Consider the following 23,195-nt stretch of genomic DNA (forward strand, 5'->3'; position numbering starts at 1 on the left):
ACTATGGACATTGTCGCATCAACACTGTATGTGTAGCATAAACTTTTCCTATAAAACGTTATGGATGTGACATGGCCATGGAATGTGGTAGTTTTATTTAGTTATGTAGGTTTATGAAAATATATTCTTATTATTATGTAGTAGTTGTATGAAAAGATATTCTGTACATTTGGAAAAGTGTCTGAGGTCCATGTGGTGAAACAGCAGGGGGTTAATTTTAGCTTAGTTATGCAGCTACACATTTACCTATAAGGGCAAAGAGGCCTAGGGAGAATGGGTAGCCTCAGCTGCTGTTCAAGCAGGGTCAGAGGTCACTGCAGAGGCACATATGCATTACCTAGAATGGTAAGAAGGAGATAGGAGCTTTGTTCTATTCTGAGTTAACAAAAACAAGTAACGACATGAGAAGGAAGGGTATAAGAACTATGTACAGAAAGTCAGATGCAGCTTGCTTCATGAACCAATGCTCTGGAATATATTAAAGCCATCGTCTGCAGTTTTCATCTACATTGTTTGGAATATTTTGGAGTTTGTATTCTTTAATTAAAATAAGCCACCACAGGAACTTGCTGACTAAAAAACAAAAGCCTTACAAATGTAAGGAGCTGTGCTCTTAACCCTTTAAAGGCAAGCTGAGCATAGACATTGCTCTATCATTCCCTTGTCAATCTGGAATTTGTCAAATGACACAATTTGTTTGAACCTTTGTTTGAAACTTTTTAAATATGTATAATATTACCATGTGAAAAATGTTGTTTCTGTATGGTTGCACACCATATTTATGATGTAAAAAGAGTGTAATTCTCCATCAAATTCAATCAGATCAGTTACAAACAATAAAATATAGACCTAAATGAAGATTTTAACAACAGTCAATTTGCATATGCACAACTTTTTTTTCCATGGTAAGGATGACCTTTGCATGGAATTGTCCACCATAAGGTTATCAGACATTTTTAAAGAACTTTAACAGTCCGGCCCATATGCCTGAGCCCTTATTTTGCCATTACTTATGTTGTGTGCATTGATAGCTTACTCTTAGAAGCTGACAACATAGCCTACTCAGATGATGGGTTTCAAATTCTGTAATATGCACTGCTGCTGGTAATAGCAGCCTTTGACACTTTTAGCACAGACCAGACCAGCCTTTTAGAGCCCATGTTAGGATTGTCTTTGTAGTGTTCACATAGCCTGCATGTTAAACTGTGCTCTGTAGAAATATTCCAGATGAGGCTATTTATAAAGTGTATTATTATTATTTTTTAAGACAGCAGCAGCATTATGTCAGTCACCTTAGCTTTTGTTTCTGAACGCCCCATGCTGCAAGTTTAGGAGCACCTGTTGTCTAAAGTTATTCATTAGCCTTCAGGTTAGGCCTACTATAATGATGTCTGCCTATTGCTTCACCTTTTGCCCATCTTAATGGTTCTAACTCCACCTATTCTCCACCAAATAGACTAATTAGCCTAGGCTACATGTCTAATGCAAAAATCCAACATGTTGTCTAATATCGCTCACGTTAACAACATTGGAAGAAGCTTCTACTATAGCTGCACTAAGAGGCTTGTCAGCGTTTTATTTGAACAGAATTAGAATTTTGAATTATCAAAGTTTCATCTAGCCCACCTGTCACATCCCTACACATCTCTGCTCGTCGTCGACTCACATCACTCTGGCATAGCAGAGGATAGGCTATGGCTACTTTCGCTTTCTAAGAGAATGGATTTCTATGGAACGTCACGAAAACATGCGTGCGCAACCAAGAGGCAGAAAGCATCATAGAACAGCATAGAGCAATGCAAAAGAGCAAAAGAATAAAATGAGTTTTTGTGCTGAAAACGGCACCAATTCGAAATCACGATGGTTAGAGAATGTTAAATATGTTCAATATCCCTAACGAAATGCATGTCTTTGCCAAAAATGACAAAATACGATGTTATATTAATAATCCAAATGAACATCAAACTTTGAAATATAGTCTGAAATAAGATGTTATTATCATTGAGACAACAGGGGTATACAAAAAAATCCGATTGTAGCTTACAGCAGCCGACTATTTAGGTTAAGTTTATAATGTTGTGGACGGCCACCAAGCGTCTTCTGCCTCACGGCTGCGCGCGCATCTAGTTTTGTTGGTAAACGGGAAACCCGTGCGTGAGAACCGCTAAGACGAGTTTAAAAATAAAATCGTTTTTTGTATAAGACGTATTTAACCTGGGGAATCTACATGCCATGAATCTACATGCCATGTCCTGGAAATTAATTGACGGATATTTGTCGAAGCAACGGATAACTTTAATCCCTGATTATTATTATTATTTTTATTTTTTGGAAGGGGCATCTCAGTCAAAGTCAAAAAGGGCAGACGGACAGTTGCCCGGACAACTTTAGCCCTGCTCTGCACTTCCCTGCAGAGGAGGACAGAGAGAGTGCATAAGGTTGTGTGCACTGTAGCAGGCTGTCACGCAAGCAGCAATGCCATCAGAGTGGTGAGGAGTATGGATTTAGAATAGACTCATATGTTTTGTAGTATGTGCGTATCATGTTTTGAAAGTAGAAATGTAGGAATGACTTGTAACCAAATTGTTAATATTAGGCCTACAAATATACTCTAAATCTATTCTACCCAGGCGTGTAGTGGTAAAATAAGAGGTGGGTAAACTAGGAATTCTGTGATCACAGTAAGGTGGACTGCGAGAGTGCTGATGAGTGTACATATTGTGAATGTGGTTATAACTGTGTGATTTTTAAATGTTAAAAGGTGAATGAACTCTTTTGAGAGGTGGATAAACTTGTATAGGAGGTGGATAAACTCTTCTGAAATTTCAGAGTTGGGTAAACTGTGTTTACTTGTGTTTAGCCTCCAATACATCCCTGATTCTACGGGTACGGGTCAGTTTTACAGCTACACTGTACAAATCATCCTACAGTTAGTCGGTTACAAATATTTTACCATTACAAAAATATTTTTCAGTTACAAATCAATGGTCTACGCACAAAACCTGTCCCACAGTTACAAATCTTTTTGAGACTGTTCTGGCACTTTCCGGTTGAACAGCCACAGCCACAGCAAATACCCCTGAGGTGGGTACAGTATTGTCGAATGATAAAAGAAAAACTTTTTATTAAGCCAGTTTTATCCACCCTTAGGATAGTGAATATCTTCCTGTCAAAAACTTGGCTGGGCTCTCTATGTCTGTGGCCACTGATGAAAAGGGACCCATAAGAGCTCCTTTCTCTTTTCACCAAAGGGGGTCTGCAATTGAGACCAATTGTAAAGGACTCCTTACAAAAGCCAAGTCAGGCATGGAATAAGCTTGTCAAGACTTTCCTGACTGCGCAGCTGATATGGCTTTAGTTATTTCCGGAGGTGTTCAGAGCTTTTCTAGTCTGTTTCATAAGTCTTGAGGCAGTGTTGAGATGTTCTCTCTCCACCATTGGTTGTGTACAAAAGCAGTCTCAGTGGTGTTTCTCAGAACTTTTTGTGTGACGCAAAACATAGTCCTGAAGTCTGACCAAAACCAACTCAAGTTTGCAATTGACATGCAATCTTTAATTGTCAATTCATATTTACAAACCTGATTTATATAAATTTAGAAATATCCTTTCAGAACATGTACGCTTTTCCATACGTTTCAAGGCTTAGTAAGGTGAACACCACACCAACTCCGAATCAGGATAATATAGAACTGAATAAAGTTTGGTGTGTTTCAAAGCAGTATCTTGTCTTGAACATGTAAGTCTAACATAAAAAATACAAACTAATCTACATGATCTAACTATCATCACTTAAAGGTGCAGTCAGTGATTGTGCCGATGCTTTTGTCCAAGCAACGTAGGACTTTTGACCAAACAAAATTGATTTGATTGATTTTAGACCAAACAAAACACACCAGCAATGCAGCTCATCCCACCATTCAGTATTCCCAGAGAAACTCCACACAGTGTTTCACTTTTGTTTGAGGAACAGGCTGCCCCCACTTTGTTTTTGTTGCCACTTTTTAGAGCCTTGGCTGCCTACAGGGATCGTGTTTAAGCGCTTTGAGTGTTGAGAAAAGCACTATATATATATGTAACAAGTTGTTTTTTTTTTTACTTTGTACTCACGGGATGGGCAACAAGCCGATCGTGAGGTGTTTGCTGAATGTGACAAAAAAACATGGGCTTGAAATTGTGTAAATGCTGACCTCACCTTTAACTTGGCAATAAGCAGAACTACTCCAGGCAAAGAGTTTATGCATGCTTTGAATCACTATCTGTTGATGACATTTCAAATTAAAATATGTATATTTTGTGCAAATGTGAAATGTGTCCAAATGAGCTGATTTAATAACCAGCACAAGCAATATGTCCTTTAGGCCTAATTGATGAAAGAACTGATTTAAATATTATATTACTAATTGAAAAGTTGTGATGTTACTTTTGCAACAAAATAGAGGGGGGGGGGGGGGGGGGGTGTTGTTTGTTTTGTTTACATTTGTAAGAATTTTGTTTACAATTCGCAAGGATTGATTCATGCTGCATGTTTTCTCCGCAGGGTAGGACTACAGTATCTATCTGCATCTGTGGTGTGGTAGGCAGCCAATTTCTCAGGAGGGAGAAGTAATATGAAACCAGCCGATAGAAACATTTTCATCCATCAGTGTAGATCCTGCCCACTACCTCCGGCTCATCTCTCGAAGACAAAACTTCTGGACTTCCGGCCTGGGAAAAGAAGGACTGATTCCAAAGCAGAATACTAAAAGGTGTACTAAAGAAGGTAAATTCTCAAATCTGTGACCAAAATCAGCCACACAATGTAGTATAATAATGTATAATGCATTTGCAATCCAGATACTATAATGCTATAATACAGATACTGTCGTATCAGATATTCAGACTCGGGCCAGAAATTAAGTCCAAATATCTTGTTTACAACATAACAAAAATACACCATTATACTGCGAGTGCTGAAGTCAAAACCGTATCCCAAAAAGAAGGCGCAAAATTGCTTTAATGACTACATAACGCAAAGCCGAGTGGATCGCACCCCCGAACAATTCTTGAACACCAATATTTATACCCCTCCTTAGATATAAATATTTAGATTTAGATATAAATATAACCGTAACACAAGTTCAGAGGTTTACACAAAGTTCAGGGGTTTATACAGTGATCACAGGTCACACATCGTTCATGGGTTACATATCGTTCACTCGTTTGCTCTTTTACTAGCTGTTTTGAGTAGAACCCGCCTCCGATGACATCTTTATCTCCGCAGCTGCAAGGCCAAGCATGTTTTTTTCAAACAGGCTTCGCCCATCCACAGTGAGACACAAAGCAACAAGAGAGACATATGGATACAGAGCACACATAGGGGGAATTCTGGTAGAATAGCTTCATGTTAATATAGTTAAACTTGTTATTTAATATGTTATAAAAGTATGTTAGTTAGGAATAACTTCAGTGTAATGTGTATTACACATTTTACAGTTTCAAACTCGTTCTCTCATACAAACCATAGTGATCATTTTACACCACTATACTTCATGTTTTCATATACTTACAAACTTGATTTATGATTGCAATGTGAGAAACAGTCTCAAAACTGTCTATTTGAGTAAAACGTAAAACTTTATGAGTAAAATTAAAAAATAAAAACTCTTGCGGTGTCATGTTTCAGGGCTTACTTGGTAAACCACTATCCTTCTTCTTGAGTCTCCTCCTCTAGATCCCTTGACCAACACTAGCATGAGACAAAGTTCGCACACACACACACCCACACACTGCCCAGTGCACCAGACCCTCAGGATAGCTCCACTGTCAGAATCATGGAGACATCTCGCTCTAACGCTCCCTCCTACCTGGCGTGGTCCATTTTCAACACCTTCTGCTGCTGCCTACCCTTGGGCATAGCTGCCATCATATTCTCCACCAGAGTAAGTACTCATCATAAACTCCTCTAGGGTAAGACAAATGAGTATGGGGCAAATTACAGGATGGGCGAAGAGGCTCCACATTTAGAACTTTGACCCTTCGAAGAAGGTAGTTTGCTTTTACAGACTTTTACAGATTTTTATTGTTTTTGCACATATTTTATGAACTGTGTGTAGGCTAGTAGAGCAATTTTTTGAACATTTTACGTTGCATAATTTTAAAATCTGCAGAAGAAATACATTTGTCAACTAGTGAACATTTTTCTGATCAAGGCAACACACAGTACTTTGATTTTTCTGTTTAGCATAGGTTTACTATGTCTTATTTCAACACATAAAAGCATATGACAAAAATAACAACAAATGTCAAAGCATAACGTTGCCCTCATCCTGTAGCACTGAAAGCCCAGTATGTGAACAATTCCATGAAGTCAAACATACAAAGAAGGATACAAGGATACAAGGATACAAGGAAGTTTATTGTCACATGCATATAGTTACTGGATGTAAGAAATGCAGTGAAATTATGTCTGGTGTCAGCCTATTTGTGCATTAATGGGGGGGGGGGGGTTTAGTAGATTAAGTGGCAAGGGCTGCATAAGAAAGGTGGGGGAGGATTGGGATGGGGGGGGCACCAACAAGGAGCACCCAAGAGCAACAGGGGCAAGGAAAAACTCCCTTACCAAGGAAGAAACCTTGGGCAGATCCACGGCTCCAAACACACACACAATTACAGTATGTGTAAGAAGTGGAGTGGCCATGCTTCACTGCATTGACTGACCACTTGTGTTCTTTAAAAAAAATGTATGGACTTGAAGTCCCCCCATTCAAATCGCTGACTGCACCTATACGTTTATGTCTATATCTACGATACTCAACAGACACTTTTATCCAAGGGGACTTACACAGATTTCAGCAAACATTAACACTTACATTACAGGTCAAGTCATATAGCCTAAAAATAAATAAATAAACAAATACATAAATAAATACTAATATTAGTAAAAGACTAAATGAAATCCTACATTCTTTAAGGTGAACAGCGCATATACTGACAGCTTGTGTTCTTTTAAGGTGAACAGCGCCAATATAGCTGGAGACCAGGCCATGGCGGAGAGAGACTCCAGGACAACAAAGTATCTCAACATCGCCGCCCTGGTGTGCGGCATCATCTTCCTGATTATCATTGTGTTGACGTTCATGGGAATGTAGTACAGGAGATGGAAGTGCAAGCAAAGCCTCTTTTAGGCCTAATTGATTAAATTATATTACTAATATTAACTAATTGTGTTAGTTGTGTGAGTATTAATCTTGCACTGCGACAAAATGTGTTACCATGTAATGATAATCTTGACAAATAAATAAAGTGTTTGGTTTCTTGTTCAAAAGGCCATGTATACTTATGTTCTTTTTATCTAGAAACAGAATTGTGGTACGAACGTGTTTGTGTGTGTGTGCGCGCGCACTATTAGACTAATAGTTTTTATTAGTCTCTTTTTCTTTTCTGATATGAAAATGGTTTGGTATTATTCAAAATCAGAATTTGCTAAAAATCTGCTTTGAAAATTTGCTAAAAACATTTTCATAGCCTGCTAGTTCTGGGCTAATTGTTGCCATGCGTGACTCCGTGAGTATGTGGGGTCTAGAGTGGAAGCCGGATATGGGGCCTCAAGTGGAAGCCAGATTATTAGGAGCACGAAAGTACCAGATGCCTCACACATGAAAGACAACCACAGTCTGAGGACAGGGCTGCATTGTGTCCGACACAGACCAGCGAGAGAGCAATGTCTGTGTGTGTGTGTATGTGTGTGTGTGAGAGAGAGAGATAGTGCTATAAGTGAAATATGATGTACAGAAGAAAGTGGAAAAAGTGAGTGAGTGGGTGAGTAAGAGCAAATGAATGAATGTGTGAATGAGTCAGTGGGTGAGAAAAGTGAGTGAGTGAGATGCATCCGAGTAAGTGTGAGTGTGTGTGTGTGTATATGTGTGTTTGACAGAGAGAGAGAATCCGTGAGTGCGTGTTAGTGAAAGAGAGAGAGAGCATCAGTGTGTGTGTGTGGCCATGTGTGTGCTGTGCTGAGAGCTGTGTGTGTGTGTGTGTGTGTGTGTGTGTGTGCTTAGGGCTGTGCTGAGGGCTGATTGTGTCTCCTTGCTGTGGCTCCAGTGGTGTGCCATGAGACGGCGATAACCTCAGCAGGGATCAGGGGCCCCCGGGCCCTTTCCCTTCAACAGCCCCTCCAGCTGCAGGAACACTGCTGCCTGTCTGTGCCTCCGGAGGATTCCCAACATCTTCTATATGCACACACACACATGTACACATGCACACAGTAAACACAAAAACACACTGGGATACAGTGTAACTGAAAGCCTAATTTTGTACCAGGGGAAAATTGAAAGCTAACAGGGGGAGGAGTACGGAAAGAGTCCCTAATCGCTGCTCACACACACACACACACACACACACACACACACTTCTGACACAAACACAATGAAATGGCTGCTCCTCAGCTTTGTTTACTGAAAGCGAAAGCTCAATGTCAACAAAATATCCTAAAGTCAAAGAATCACGGTTCATGAAACACAACTAAGGAATCGTGTCTGAATCAAACGTTGTGCACTTCATCCTGCCTCAGGGCTACATGACTGTTGATGTGTTTATCAGGGAAAGACACAGAAACACACACACACACATACACACACACTTATCTTGCTGTGTTTTGCCATGCTAGGACAGAATTTGCTGTTTTGTTGTAATAAAATAAAACTGTCCATGCATGCCACTGTTCATGTAGCTGCTGTTTAGCTTGCATTCCTTACCACAACCACAATGTGGTTTAGAGGGGGCAGCCGTGGCCCACTGGTTAGCACTCTGGACTTGTAACTGGAGGGTTGCCGGTTCGAGCCCCGACCAGTGGGCCGCAGCTGAAGTGCCCTTGAGCAAGGCACCTAACCCCTCACTGCTCCCCGAGCGCCGCCGTTGTAGCAGGCAGCTCACTGCGCCGGGATTAGCGTGTGCTTCACCTCACTGTGTGTTCACTGTGTGTGCTGTTTGTGTTTCACTAATTCACCGATTGGGTTAAATGCAGAGACCAAATTTCCCTCATGGGATCAAAAAAGTATATATACTTATACTTATATGTTCCTAACTCTATACAGGGCACATGAACACACATGAACACACAGGCACACACACACACACACACGCATCTGCATACCAGAAGAGGCTCAGCTGTTGATACTCACGTCGTCTGTGTGAGCATCCCCGCTGACCATCTGGGTCCGGCCGAATAGGGAGGCTATTTTCAGGGCATCTGGATGGGAGCTTTCGGTAGTTTTCAGGGCATCTAGGTGAGAGCTATCTGCTGGGGCAGATACCCCCGAGCTGGGCAGTCCCAGTCTGGCATGGAACAACTGCTCCAGACACACCTGCAGCGTCTGGAAGGGGGTAGAGAGATGAAGACTTAGGCGGGGATCACATCGACCAGCGGCAGGTTTCCTATTGTTCGCTATGGTTCGGCAGCTAGCGCTAGTGTTGAACAAGCTAAGCGTTGACCTTGGTTCAACTTTCAAATCGCAACGCGAGCGTATTCAATTGTCAGTTAAACCAACACCAAATAGTTTTTGTATAAGAATGTTTCCAAAATCGTTTCAGTGGTTCATCAACTCGTAACAGGGTGAACGGCACTTTTGCATTCGCTTCGCGGCCCTCTAGCGGCTATAACCGCACAATGTAAGTTTGCCAGATCGGGTAGCGGATCTGTAGTTCGATGGAATGAGACATAAGAAACTACAAATTTGACTTGTATCGGATGTTGCAATACATTGTACTTTCATAAAATCATGCAACATATTCTACTTTGTCTGTGGACATTGTTATTTGCAAAGCCGGTGCTGGATAAACAAACAGCCTGAGTGCGACAGTGGAAAAGTTCTTTGGTGTTGCTTTAAGGCAAACCGTTTGTGTTACCATAGAAACGAGATAGAACTTATTATGGTCTGAGTGTTGCGTTACACTTGCCGCTGGCCAATGTGATCCCCGCAACAAGTGCCAACAAAGTCCATCAAACACCAACAGTTGGATCAGTGCGCACTGTAACACCAGGGTTGGGTAGTAAGGGATTATGTAATCAGATTACAATAATCAAGTCAACCCAGATTACGAAAAAAATGTGTAATCAGATTATAGTTACATTGTTGGGGATTACTTGATTACTTTTTTATGATTGCCTAGCTAATGTTTTAATTTGACAAGCAGCCTATTTGTTTGTTCACTACATGTCATTATAATCCAATTGCCTGTGTAGTTTCTTTACAAGAAAAAGGTTCAAATCAAAACCTAAGATGGAGGAGCCAAGACTGTGTATGAAGAAAATAAAAAAATAAGAATGTGTATGTCGTGTGCAAGTTTTGTAAAAAGTAATCCTAAAGTAATCAGATTACGTTACATGTGTTGGGTAATCCAATTGATGTACTGATTACAAAAATTGCCATGTGATCAGTGGTCAGTAATAGATTACATGTCAAAATAATCTGACCCAACCTTGCTGTAACAACTTCCACCAACGTATTAACTGTTGCCTACTGCCAACGTAAAAACCCAATTTTCCCCCAACGTAATAATTATGACATTTGCAGGAAGTTATTATGTTGGTAGGAAGGTTAAAGAAGTTATTACATTAACTTCCCACCAATGTAATAAATCACTGATTTAGAGATATTATATGTGTTTTATCACTTGTAAGGGTATAGTTGTCAAAAGTTGTCACCATGTAAACCATCTACAGTACTACAGTATAACATTGTTGAAGATATCTAGCATACAACATGCAGCTGTTGGTCACATACTACAGGTTATGATCAATTTTTACTTATGAGAAATTGCCTACATCAACCGGTGCCAGGGCATATCTACATATTCCACATGTAATGATATCAAACTTAGCCTAATAAGTCTTTGCATATAGGACAAACAAACACACGCACGCATGCATGCACAAACACACACACACACACTATTAGCATATAAGGATGACAGGCTCATTAAATACAGTTAATCTTTGGGAATATTTTTGGCGAGAATCTGAAAAGGTTCTCGCACATTAGATACAATTATTGTACCTGAGCAGACACCATGGCCATCTATGATTTACTAAAGATTGATATCTTCAAAAAAAATAATGAGTGACCAGCATCAACCTATTGTAAAATATGTTTAGACCATGTTACAAGTGATTTTGTTATCATATCAAATCAATTAAAATAATTTTCCAGACTAAATAGCAATGTTGTTTTTCAAATACACACCCATTTGTTTGTTGTGAAATTTTAGGATTAATTACATTTGAAAATTCGCTAATTTGGCAAATATTTATAATGTATCACATTTGTGTGTTTCACTGATTGAAAATAATTACGCTACACCTGACCTAACAGTGCACCCTGTTTGTGACATGCCCTGCACATGGCCCCCTGGCCAATGGATGATGTCAGGATCTGGCCTGGACTAGAGACTTTGTGCCACCCTGGTGGCCATTCTGTATATTGTTCTGTCATGTGCTCTGTATTTACCTGTCTGACCCATTCTCCTTATATGGTCTGCACTTCCTGTCTTGTTAGTTTCCCTCCGTTTCTGCTTGCACTTGTTCCCCGTTATTGTCTTGTTGGTCTCGTCCAGTCCTCTGTCTTTCTGTTAATTAGTCTGTGTATTTCTACCCCCCTGTTCCTCTGTCCTTGGTCAGATCATCTCTCTGTTTTGTCTGGTCAAAGTCCTGTATGTTCGTAAGTTTGTAGTTAAGTTTGTTAAATAAAGTGTGTTTTCTACACTTCAACTTGTAAGAGTCTTGCGCTTCGGTCCTCCTGCTGTTCGCTGACAGATGATGAGACATATAATACAATACTGAAGGCTCTTCACTAGTTCGCCCGTCGGTATGATTGCTATGCTGAGTGTATAAGCTAAGCCGTGAGGCAGCCGTGGCCCACTGGTGGGCAGCCATGGCCCACTGGTTAGCACTCTGGACTTATGACCGGAGGGTTGCTGGTTCGAGCCCCGACCAGTAGGCACCGCTGAAGTGCCCTTGAGCAAGGCACCCAACCCCTCATTGCTCCCCGAGCGCCGCCGTTGTAGCAGGCAGCTCACTGCGCCGGGATTAGTGTGTGCTTCACCTCACTGTGTGTACACTGTGTGCTGTTTGTGTTTCACTAATTTACCGATTGGTTTAAATGCAGAGACCAAATTTCCATCACGGGATCAAATATATATATAAGCGTGTTTGGCAAGGTAGCTGGCCGTGGTCCTGGAATGCCTGAAGCAGAGATCATGATAGAGCGATGGCCGCTTGCACCCTACAGAGCAGAAAGGAAGCCCACTACTGAAATTACATTAGCGCTTACAGAGCAAGTCGTAGATCCGCTAGTTTGGAGTGGATGCAGAACTGATCTGAGGACCAACGGCCCAGTATTTTGATTTGCTGCTCTGATAGGCGTGCGGCTGTTGTAGCAGCTCCTATCCTGAATGGATGCGCAGAGTAGCGGTCTGTGAGAAAACCAGATTTGACTAAGATAGATTTTAAAAGAGTCTGGAACCTGTGACAGGTGATGGGTACCCCTTCGTCTGAAATGAAGAGTAGGCTATGCTTGAGCTGACCAATATGAGATGTTGTGTGATAGGTATTGGAAAGGCTGAAGATCTGAGGTGGAGTTGAATATGAATATGGAGTTCCCTTCTCAGAACTGATCGGTTTAACTCTGTTTGATAGTAAACCTAATTGTGTTCTGGTCTAACTACTCAAGATCTGCAATGCACGGGTGGACATTGGAATGAAATGAGACTAGGGGCATTTTTACACAGTCCCCATATTGTAATCAAATTTAAAAAATGTTGTCACATGACGGTAGGATAAATTAGCCTTCTCTAGCAATGCAATCACTGTTTGGCTTTGCTTAGTAGGCTAATTTAAGTTTATGTGACATATTGGTCATTGTCTTAATAGTGTGCTAGTAGTACCTTTGATTGCAGTAATGATGATTGTAGAGAGAGTGGTCTTGTACGGAAAAGTTCCACTTCAGACAGTAATTGAAAAGAACTTGAACTACTCCACCCAACAAACACAGACTGATGGTGCACACTAGGCCCAACTGTTTGCGTTTCTTGAAGTATCTTGATGTTTGTTGAGGTGGTGTGCAAGCACCTGAAGAGTGCCACTGTACATTGTACGATTTCCGTGCGATTACACAGTCGGACAGAAATCATGGGAGTTGTACTGGAGTCGCTGCGCTGTCACGTCAACTAGATCACTAGAACACGTTTTTCCAAGGTTTCTCCCGTTTTTTAGCCCTATCCACCGGATCCCTACTGGTTTGTTATTTCTCCTGGGAAACTCCCGTAATTTGCATGGTCCAAACTCTTTTATGAATAATCGGGCCAATATGTTTGTCTAATGTTGACCAGTTGCGAGATCTTGTATTAAACGCATTATATTCACACAATCCACACACCATATACAATTTCAACCAGTTTGTCACCTCAACCTGGCAACCAATAACCCAGTTGCGCAATCGCGGAAAGATTAATCCGAAAGCACGCTAATAGAAATGGCAGGTGAAGGCGGTGTTCCCGCGAAGAAACCGAAATATAGCTGTAAATGTCAACAATATTGGACAACAATTTACATGCATTTTACCCATATCGACAACCTCCACGCTTTTTGTGTGTCACATTGACTTTAATGTAGGCCACGGCGGAAAAATGACATTAGCCAGCACATTAAAACACAGCGGCACCATCGCGCAGCAGAGGCAAGTAAGGGCACACAGGCAATCTCATCCTTCATAACGAAAGGAAAGACAGAAGCAGAAAACGTGATGCAAGCCGAACTGGAAATGAGGGTAATGTAGAAATTAGCTTTTTGTGATTACTTCACTGCGAGTGTGGAAATATTCCTCTGGAAGGACCAAAATAACTCAACTCATCAAGGGTAAGTTTATCTGATTAGTAAGCTAATGCTAGATTTATTGGAGCAGTATCAGACTCAAATTCTGACTAGAATTGAGTATGGCTACGTCAGGCTACATAGCAATGCCTCCTCAGAGAGGAATTTCAGCATGGTAAAAAAGAGAGTTACAGAAAATCGCATGAACATGAATAACAGCACTCTTTGCTCTGTCTCCTATCCTGCAAAATCAACCACACCAGTTTGGTTTCAAAATACACTCCGTCCAAAGAGAGAGCACATATTCATGTTTACAAAAGAGAGACACATTAATTGATGCTCAAGGAATGAACTGGAAATACATGTGTTTGTACCAGTGTTAAGAACTGCTACACAGTGTTTCTGTGATTTTTTTGTTGTAATAAGATTACAAATAAAAAATATAAAGAAATATTAATTTATTAAGTTTTCATTTATGAGTATTGCAATGTAAATAATATATTTAACACGTACAGTACACTTAACAGCATGAGCCTACCTCTTGCTATTCTCCGAACCGCATGTCCCCACTGTTGATGTGTGTGTGTTTGTGTGTGTGTGTGTGCTGCACCTTGAAGAAGGTCCTCTGGAAGGCAGGGCTGTTGTCGGAGTGCATGTCCCCACAGGCGATGTGGGCCAGGCAGTGCAGGAGCACCAGAGAGAAACCGCCCACCGACTGCAGCCTCTGCTGACGTACACTCAGCATCTCCTCCTCCGCCTGGGACAACACGCACATACACACACACATGCACGCACAGATACATACACACACGCACAGGTGCATATGCACACACACACTTACATGTGTACACATACCGGTACACTCACACATGCACGTACAGATGCATACACACATACACACACAAACACACTTACATGTATACACACACAAACACACACATGCACGTACAGATTCATACACACACACTAACACACACAGATGCATACACAAGCACACACACACACACTTACATGTATACACACACACACACACACACACACACAGATGCATACACACACATACATACATACATACACACACAACCACGCATGGAGACACACACAGAGATTACATGTAGATTATACATGCCATATTGGCCAATTTAGATCTAGAACTTCCTTTCTGTGTTTTAGATTGGAGAGGAATAAATATTATTGATGATGTTTATCCAAAAGAGCCCAACAGCCTCTAGAGCCACTAAGCTCTTGGCTGTGCTTGCCTGATAGGAGAAGGAGTTTCTGAAGGCATTTTGGAGGTAGTCATTATGGGGTAATTTGGAGGCTATCTGAAGCTTCACCAGGGGAACCTGTCAGACAAGACACAAGCATACACCACCACCATGTAATTTACCTTGATTACAGGAAAGAACAATTGAAATATTTGTCACAGTTCAAGTTTAAGTTTAATCAAGCTCAAGCTTGTGTGTGTGTCTTACCACTTTCTGAGAGTGTAGCATATGCAGCAGGAAATGGCCGTGTTGGTAGATGAGAAACTCTCGAGTGTTTAGACTCTCTTGACTGACAGCCTCAAGCTGCCCCTCACACTCCCACTGAGCGTCCAGGAAGTCTAAATAAGAGCGCCCCCTGTCTGCAATACACAAACATGCCACGAGGCCTAGCGTAAACAACAAACAGACCTCTGTACACAACACTGCGCTAGAGTTAATGAGGCAATAGTTCTGTCGCTATCTTAGCCAAATCTTTAGTCATCAGTATCTCTGGTTTAATCAGTCTAGTTTAGCTTAATCTCAGTTGCTGTGTCCTTAACCCTTTTCATAACAGCCACTAGAAGGCCCTTTATGTTCGTGTTGGCCTAGTTTCTTCACTTTGAAAGTGTACAGAGAGGTTATAACAAGGGCTGTTTCTGAAGGCAGCGCATTGCCTTATATTGTGTTCCAGTTGCGTCAAATCAGTGGGTGCATTCAACTTCTTGTTGCGCATCTGCACAGTGCTGGTAGAAGTCTAACGCACACACACCAGAGACACATGTGCCTGGCTCTCCAGCACCCCTCTTTCCCTGGATTGGTGCCAACACCCTATCCCGTCTTGCCATCTCATCAGCAACCCCCCCACCCCCACCCCGCTCACACGCAGTCAGTCAGCCACCCATATAGCCTACTAAATATTCCCAGGTTTCTTCAGGTGCAGACATTGCTATTTCTTCCCTACTATCGTCTCTGACGGATCTACATCAAACTCAGGACATTGAGTGCAGTCCAGTAAAGTCCACGCTTAAGCCTGCAGGCCCCATACCTTGCGTTTTGTCCTTCCCTGAGTTCGCAGTAGCCTTTATGCGATATAGGCCTACAGAGGATATACAGTATGTTCCGTGTTCCCTCAGTGGCGCCGCAAATTGAACGAATATTTCTCAGTTATTACAGTGCTAGCAGTAGGTAGTTATTTCGGGAGTAGGATACTCACTTCTAATTGTTGTGAAATTGCAATGTGAGCGGCAGCCAGCAGGGGAGGATACGTCGGCAGGATTATTTAAAAAGCAACTGCAACTACATTGTGCATCTGTCCTGATTCTGATACCGTGGCGGGCCACCATGCTGAAATAAACGTAGAGGAAACACTGCTATATTGTGGCGAAACCATTAAGTTTACAAGAAGTTCGCCACTGCACCCTATCAAAAAGACCTTGTTGGCGACTTGAACCAAGACAGAAGGTGCTTTGGAGGAAAATGTCAGTGATATTTGTTAGTGTGTCAATAAAAGATGTTAACAGTATTACATTTTAAGTAGGTGTTACGACCCCCTGTGCCCCTTCAGGCCTGACATGGCCATTGCATGGGCAATGCAGCCCTAGCTTGCCCAAATTAGCTAATCATACACACCTGGTGAAGGTGTGTGGGTATTTAAGGGGTTGTTCTCTCTCTTGATTTGGGCACTTTTCTGTTAGGCACATTCTGTTGCAGGCACCTCTGGGTTATCTCTCTCCCACTGGCACTTTCTTTCTATCTTGGAACATTATACTGTCTTTGGCATACACGCATCCACTTGAACACACTGGCATACATGCTCTTACTTTCCCCTAGACATCTTTTGGTAATGCTTATTTATTGCTTTTGGTTACTTTTAAATAAATACTTTATTTGGTAGTTCATGATAATTCCAGCATATGATCTTTTCTTGGTCTATCGAGTCATTTATTGTCGCTAATAAATCGTTACAAACTTGTTTTACATCGAAAGTTAATAAACATCCAGGAATGGGAAATACATTTACACCTTGGCAGTTTGGGCCAATGGTCTCTCATTCCAACTGAGCCCGCTTCCGGGTAGGATGCACCTCTGTTTCCCTACCGTATTGGCCCTTTCTTCACTCTCCTCGTTACTTACCTCCTCTGGTAGACAAATGAGACGTCCTTCAATAACGTTGAGCTTTGAACGATTTCAGGGTGTCTGTGTGTGAGTGTGTGTGTTGTTAAGGCCCTGCTGGTCATTCCCAGTATTACACCTTTTCTAATGCCTGTTGGGGCTCTGCCCCTTTCGTCTGTGCTGCCTTGTTACCAATCTGCAGATCATGGACTGTGCCCATTGGTGCTGGGAGTAATGGGTGGCCCTATAAAGAAGACCTCATGGGTAATGGACTCTCTCTGCTCTGACCCTCTGATGCTTATTCCTGGTTCCTGGTCACTCCGTGGCTGCTCCGCTGGGGAGAGCCTCAGCCCATCGCTCCTCACACCGACGTTGCGTTTTACACTTTTGTTTGATCACCCCTAGACATACTTTGCATTACACTATCCTTTTCCATACACTATACTGACTTTATCTTTTAATGTTAAAATAAACGTATATTATTGAACATATCGCTACAGTGTGGTCTCCCATTTAATGTCACAGCTACTTTGAGCCAGGTGGTTGTGACAGTGTGCTACTCACTGGTGCCGTCTCCTTTGAAGAGACTCATCTCTTTGTGTGTGTCTCTGGTGTGTGTGTGTGTGTGTGTGAGTGTATCCTGCTCACAGGTGCCGTGTCCTTTAAAGAGACTCATCTCTTTGTGTATGTCTCTGGTGTGTGTGTGTGTGTGTGTGTGTGTGTGTGTGTGTCTGTGCTACTCACTGGTGCCGTGTTCTTTGAAGAGTGTCATCTCTTTGTGTGTGTCTCTGGTGTGTGTGCGTGTCTCTGGTGTGTGTGTGTGTGTGTGTGTGTGTGTATGCTACTCATTGGTGCTGTCTCCTTTGAAGTGACTCATCTCTTTGTGTGTGTCTCTGGTGTGTGTGTGTGTGTGTGTGTGTATGTGTGTGAGTGTTTCCTGCTCACTGGTGTTGTGTCCTTTGAAGAGGCTCATCTCATTGTGTGTGTCTCTGGTGTGTGTGCGTGTCTCTGGTCCGTGTGTGTCTCTGGTGTGTGTGTGTGTGAGAGAGTGCATATCTTGCTCACTGGTGCCGTGTCCTTTGAAGAGACCCATTTCTTTGGCTCGACACCGGAGCTGCTGCTCCAGACCACAGAGCAGCTGGAAGAGGGGAGACAGCTCCAGCACATGCACCCACTCTGCCTCTACAACACACACACACACACACACACACACACACATATATATATATAATATAATACAGCACAGATCCAACACACACGCCCACTCTGCCTCTACAACACACATACACACACACACACAAACCAATAAATAATATAAGAGAAATAAATAAAAACTGTTCTCACACAAAATACAACAGAACTGTAAAAACAAACACTAGAAAGAGAATATATCTAAATCACTGTGTACTTTGGACTGGGTGGTCTGATTACTTTTCTTTTTAAAAAAACCTTGATTGGAAATATGAAGAAGTATGCACCACACACAACATCCAGCACAAACACAGTGAGAGTGGAGAGATTTTAGTTAGCAGAAACTATACACAGGGAATCATAGCGCAGCCAGAGACTAAAGGCGCTATAAAGCTCAGACTCTATCTGACCTTCAGCACACATGCATGCGCACACACACACACACACACACACACACACACACACACACACACAGAGAGAGAGCTGTATTCACGCTCGTGAGAATGTCATTCTCTATGGATGATACTGTATGAATTTGTTGGACCAGATGCCCTAACAGTTAAAAAGAGGAGTGTGTGGGAGGAATCCAGATTCCAGTAATGCCCAAAAAATGTCAGCAATCACAAACACACACTTCCTGTTGTTGGCCTGCCGATGGGCCTCAGATGAGACGGGCTTCAGTGGCTCTGTGGAACCACATGTCTGAGAGAGAGTGAGTTTGTCAGGGCGTTTTTTGACCAACGGAGAACGCGTTCTTGAACTGATTCCGTTTATTATTTGAACCTTGGTGCTTTCTATAGCCTGATGTAATCATACTCAATACTAGTCAGAATTTGAGTGTTATACTGCTTGAGTGGGACAGGATTATGGGGAGTTTTTTTCAACCGATACAGGGGGGGAAATGCCTCTGCTGGATAAAACTAACGATAACACTTTACTTGAAGGTATCTACATAAGAGTGACATGACACTGTCATGAACACGACACTGTCATGACACATGAACCCTAACTTTAACCCTACTTTCCCCGGGCTCAGGCACCTCAGTAGTTCTGTATGAGACCGAACTCCTTTAACAAACCCTAACCCTAACTTGTCATGACAAAAACCGAATGACACTTAATGACAGAAGCGCTGTGTCATAAACGTTTATGACTTGTTTATAATGTTTATGACATGTTCATGACAGTGTCATGTCACTCTTATGTAGATACCTTCAAGTAAAGTGTAACTGAACTAACAAATCAGAGCAATGACATAGCCTACCATGAATTCTGTTGGGAAAATAGCCAAAATATCCCTTTTCTTCCCTGGTTTAGTTTGTTTTGTTTTTGATCATTTTTTAAAGTAATTGCGCTGTCAATATCTTGTACAACAGACGCAATAGCAAAATCTAAATGTATAGCTTCTCTATAGCAACAACCTATTTGTTGTAAACAAAATCAACCGAAGCACGCTCAGGTGACGTGATAGACTAGACACCGCTGCTCACCTGTTCCTCATCGAATAAATACTGCACAGAGAATTTTATTGGTGTGAGCCATTCTGGTTTGTACATAGTTGCTTGTCCAGACCGAATTTCCCGACCTCAGATTTTCTGGGCGGGGTTAAATTAGGCTGGCTTCCAGGTGTACAGTAGGCCTACAGATGACAAAACGTCTTATTCTTTGTTTTGGTATTTGCCGTTAACTAGGCCAATTCTGCCAGGAAGTTTACCTCAAAAGGAATGTTTGTTTGTCTGCAAGTTCATCCTAGGCTTGGTACAACAACAAGCGTACCTGTTATTTTAAGGGGCAGTAAAGTATTTTGTGTAGAGTTACAGTTGTTAGATTGTAATATCTATGTAGGCTACAGTCAACTCCTTCTAACAGAAACAGCCAATAAAATCGCCCTTCAAAAAGGCTAGGATACTTTTCACTTTTATAGTTTCAGTACATGTCAGGGGCCGTATTCACAAAGCCTTTTATCTTACCACTAGGAGTACTCCTAAATCGCACTAAAAGATTTTAGCTAGGAGTTTTCTCTTAAAAGTTATTCACTAAGAGTGAGTCTTCGTTGCTATGGATGACGTCATTACTCATGCACAAGCTTGACTGAAGTGACCACCTTGATTGGCTGGTGATTGTAACGCGGGAATGATTCCAAACACCTCCAAGTATCCTTGCAACATTATTAAATTAATCTGTCACCATATGCCTACGTTTGCAAAGAGGAGAACATTTTAATTTGATTCACAATGAAACGTTACATTTAATTTACCTGTTGACAATGAGTAGTTTTGGTTGTTGGTGTTGGTGGCATTATTGCATCCCTTTTATGCCTACAATGCAAAATTGTTTACTCGTGAGGATGGAAAGATGGAAGCTCCTGTTGCCGCATACGCATTTCAAAACATCGCGATGTGAAATGCCACAAAAAGCTGTTTGTGAATAGGTCTTAGTGAGTTAGGAGTCCTCTCGACTTCTTTTAAGCTGTCCCAGACGTAGGTGCTACTTTTAGGTCTAAAATGCTTCGTGAATTACTTTTAGTGAAAAGTTAGGAGTGACACGCCCATTATTTGTAGGAGTTGCTCCTAAATTCGCCACTTAGGAGCTACTTTTAGCCTTAAAATTCTTTGTGAATACGGCCCCAGAACCTGTACAGTGTACTTGAGTACAGAGGTTAAATACATTTTTTTCATTCTGTATGGAAAATGTTTAATTTTGCTATCCATGAATGAGACCGACCGACTGACCCAGAGGGACACACGCCATTTCATTGCTTTTTAGCGTCACCTAGTGCCCAAACAGTGACAGTTCAGTGTCGTTCCAAGTCCCTCCACTAGAAAGAGCCATGTATTGTTAAAATCAGGTACACCATAGCTGATGAATTAAAAACACACACATACACACACACAAAGAGAGAGAGAGACAGAGAGAGAGAGAGAGAGAGAGAGACTGATCAAAGCAGAACAGTGAGACTGACCGGTCAGTACAGGAATACTAATGGGACCTGATGGAGTACTGCCCCTCATGGCCAGCAAGTCTGAGTGGGAGAGAGTAACAGGCCTGAGAATATCACCACACACACACACACACACACACACACACACACACACACACACACACACACACACACACACACAAAAGAGCCAAAAGCACACACACCTACACATACTGTAGGCACACACACACACACACACACTTTAATTCTATTCTTATTCACTAAAAAAACAGTAAATCATTTTGTTGTCCAAATATTTCATTTGGACTTGATGACCACAGGGATGGATTACTGCACGGGCCTACCGGGCCCAGGCCCAGGGGCCCAAGGGGTCAGAGGGCCCTGAAGCCCAAGCCTTTGCATGGAATCATTGCCTCAATATCAACAAATCAGGATGTAGGCTATGAATCTGATTGAATTTAGTATTGGCCATCCCCAAAATGCACCAGAATACAGGAAATCACATCAAACAAATTAAAAATATTCTGGGGGAGGACCCCCAAACCCCCCCTCCCACATATACGACAATTAGTGGGGGGCCCTTAATACATCTGGGCCCAGGGGCCCGAAAGTTCATAATCCACCCATGGATGACCATCTAATCTGAGCATTATTCGAGGCTACCTGTATTGTAATTGGTTGGACTCTTGTCTTGTGGCTCCTTTGCCAATGGTCCATCTTGCTCTTCTGATGGACGGGGCTTAAGCTGCTCCTTCAGGGACTGAGGTGAGACTCCTGTAGCGGCCACCAGGTGGCACAAAAAGCACACAGTCAATCAGGTGGTCCACCTCTCAGCAACATACCGATGGAGATGTCGGTATAATCGATTTTAAATTGATTGTGCCCTGGGAATAAGAAATACCCTTTTCTGATAGGCTGGCAACCATAGTGAATAATAGGTTGATTGAAAAGCTACTATATAGAGGCAGCCACTCTGAAGTAGTCTGTCAAAGGCGATTGAAAACGAGTCAGAAAAGTCAAGACAGGACCTATCGTCAAAATTTCGGTGTCCACCACTGTAGTTCATCCAAAACAAATCAGAAAAGGGACTCAAAGTGCTAAATACTGGAATTATCCTTTAATAGTTGCCCTGATGCACTCGCTTTGGACTCCTATCCCTGCTGTGCCTTTCTATATTAGCCTACAGAGCAACTAGGCCAGACAGGCGTGTCATGCGTGTGTAACTACAAAGTGGGGTCTGGGGTCATGGTTGCGCAGCAGTTGCTAGGTAATAAAGTAAACCAACCAAAGGAGAGAAAGAGTCCAACGATGCCATCATGCCAACACAAGGCAAAGCCCTCCTGTTAGATTAATCAAACTGAGCACTTATTTTAGCAACTTTTTCAGTGAAAAATGTTGCAAAGTCATCTGCTGACAGTGAAGCAGCTGATGGTGGTGGTGGAGGATTGAGAAACATGAAAGTAGAAAAGTAGAACGTGCTATCAGTGGCGCTCTCTATCTCGCTCTGATAGAATGCTTTTGTTGCAAGTGGAACAGTGGAACATTTCCATCTCTGGATTTACGCCATTTCCTCTCAGCAGCTCTGTTGGGTATGTAGTCAGTCACACAAGCTAATGAATTAACAAAATAAACACAGTATTTCATTTTGCCAAATGGTGTACAAATGGTGAATTTGATGTTTAAATAATATTATTGGAAAACTAGCAAGCATAGAATCAGAAATAGCTATCTGTGCTTAGCAAAAATGGAATCAACTGCAATCAAGCAAACTACTCATTATTCTTGTCCATGAAAGACAGTTGTACAGTATGTATAGCACTGTGTGTGTGTGTGTGTGTGTGTGTGTGTGTGTGTGTGTGTG

General features: G+C 41.9%; 2 protein-coding genes across 2 annotated transcripts in view; one reads left to right on the top strand and one right to left on the bottom strand.

The window, feature by feature from the left end:
• The first annotated feature begins 5,718 nt into the window (after positions 1 to 5,718).
• Positions 5,719 to 7,378, top strand: LOC121688605 (interferon-induced transmembrane protein 3-like). The gene is made up of 2 exons (XM_042068306.1): positions 5,719 to 5,918; positions 6,990 to 7,378. Exons 1-2 carry the CDS (start codon positions 5,811 to 5,813, stop codon positions 7,125 to 7,127), a joined length of 246 nt encoding a protein of 81 aa, XP_041924240.1. The 5' UTR covers positions 5,719 to 5,810; the 3' UTR covers positions 7,128 to 7,378.
• A 588-nt stretch (positions 7,379 to 7,966) lies between these two features.
• Positions 7,967 to 23,195, bottom strand: part of si:dkey-103g5.4 — a 25,739-nt gene continuing 10,510 nt past the window's right edge. Inside the window, exons 18-25 of the mRNA XM_042068853.1 lie at positions 21,998 to 22,108; positions 21,356 to 21,415; positions 18,268 to 18,384; positions 15,319 to 15,470; positions 15,103 to 15,189; positions 14,454 to 14,600; positions 9,159 to 9,350; positions 7,967 to 8,207 (exon numbers count right to left, since the gene is read on the bottom strand). Coding sequence (XP_041924787.1) covers positions 8,106 to 8,207; positions 9,159 to 9,350; positions 14,454 to 14,600; positions 15,103 to 15,189; positions 15,319 to 15,470; positions 18,268 to 18,384; positions 21,356 to 21,415; positions 21,998 to 22,108 — 968 coding nt within the window. The 3' untranslated portion in view covers positions 7,967 to 8,105. The remainder of the gene's footprint in view (positions 8,208 to 9,158; positions 9,351 to 14,453; positions 14,601 to 15,102; positions 15,190 to 15,318; positions 15,471 to 18,267; positions 18,385 to 21,355; positions 21,416 to 21,997; positions 22,109 to 23,195) is intronic.

Source organism: Alosa sapidissima, chromosome 17 (genome assembly GCF_018492685.1).
Source record: "Alosa sapidissima isolate fAloSap1 chromosome 17, fAloSap1.pri, whole genome shotgun sequence".
Taxonomy (NCBI): Eukaryota; Metazoa; Chordata; class Actinopteri; order Clupeiformes; family Clupeidae; genus Alosa; species Alosa sapidissima.

Bases quoted from the DNA above. Each gene is read 5' to 3' on its own strand.
- LOC121688605 (XM_042068306.1), top strand. From the start codon at position 5,811: ATGGAGACATCTCGCTCTAACGCTCCCTCCTACCTGGCGTGGTCCATT. The intron at 5,919-6,989 runs GTAAGTACTCAT...TGTTCTTTTAAG, and splicing joins CCATCATATTCTCCACCAGA to GTGAACAGCGCCAATATAGC.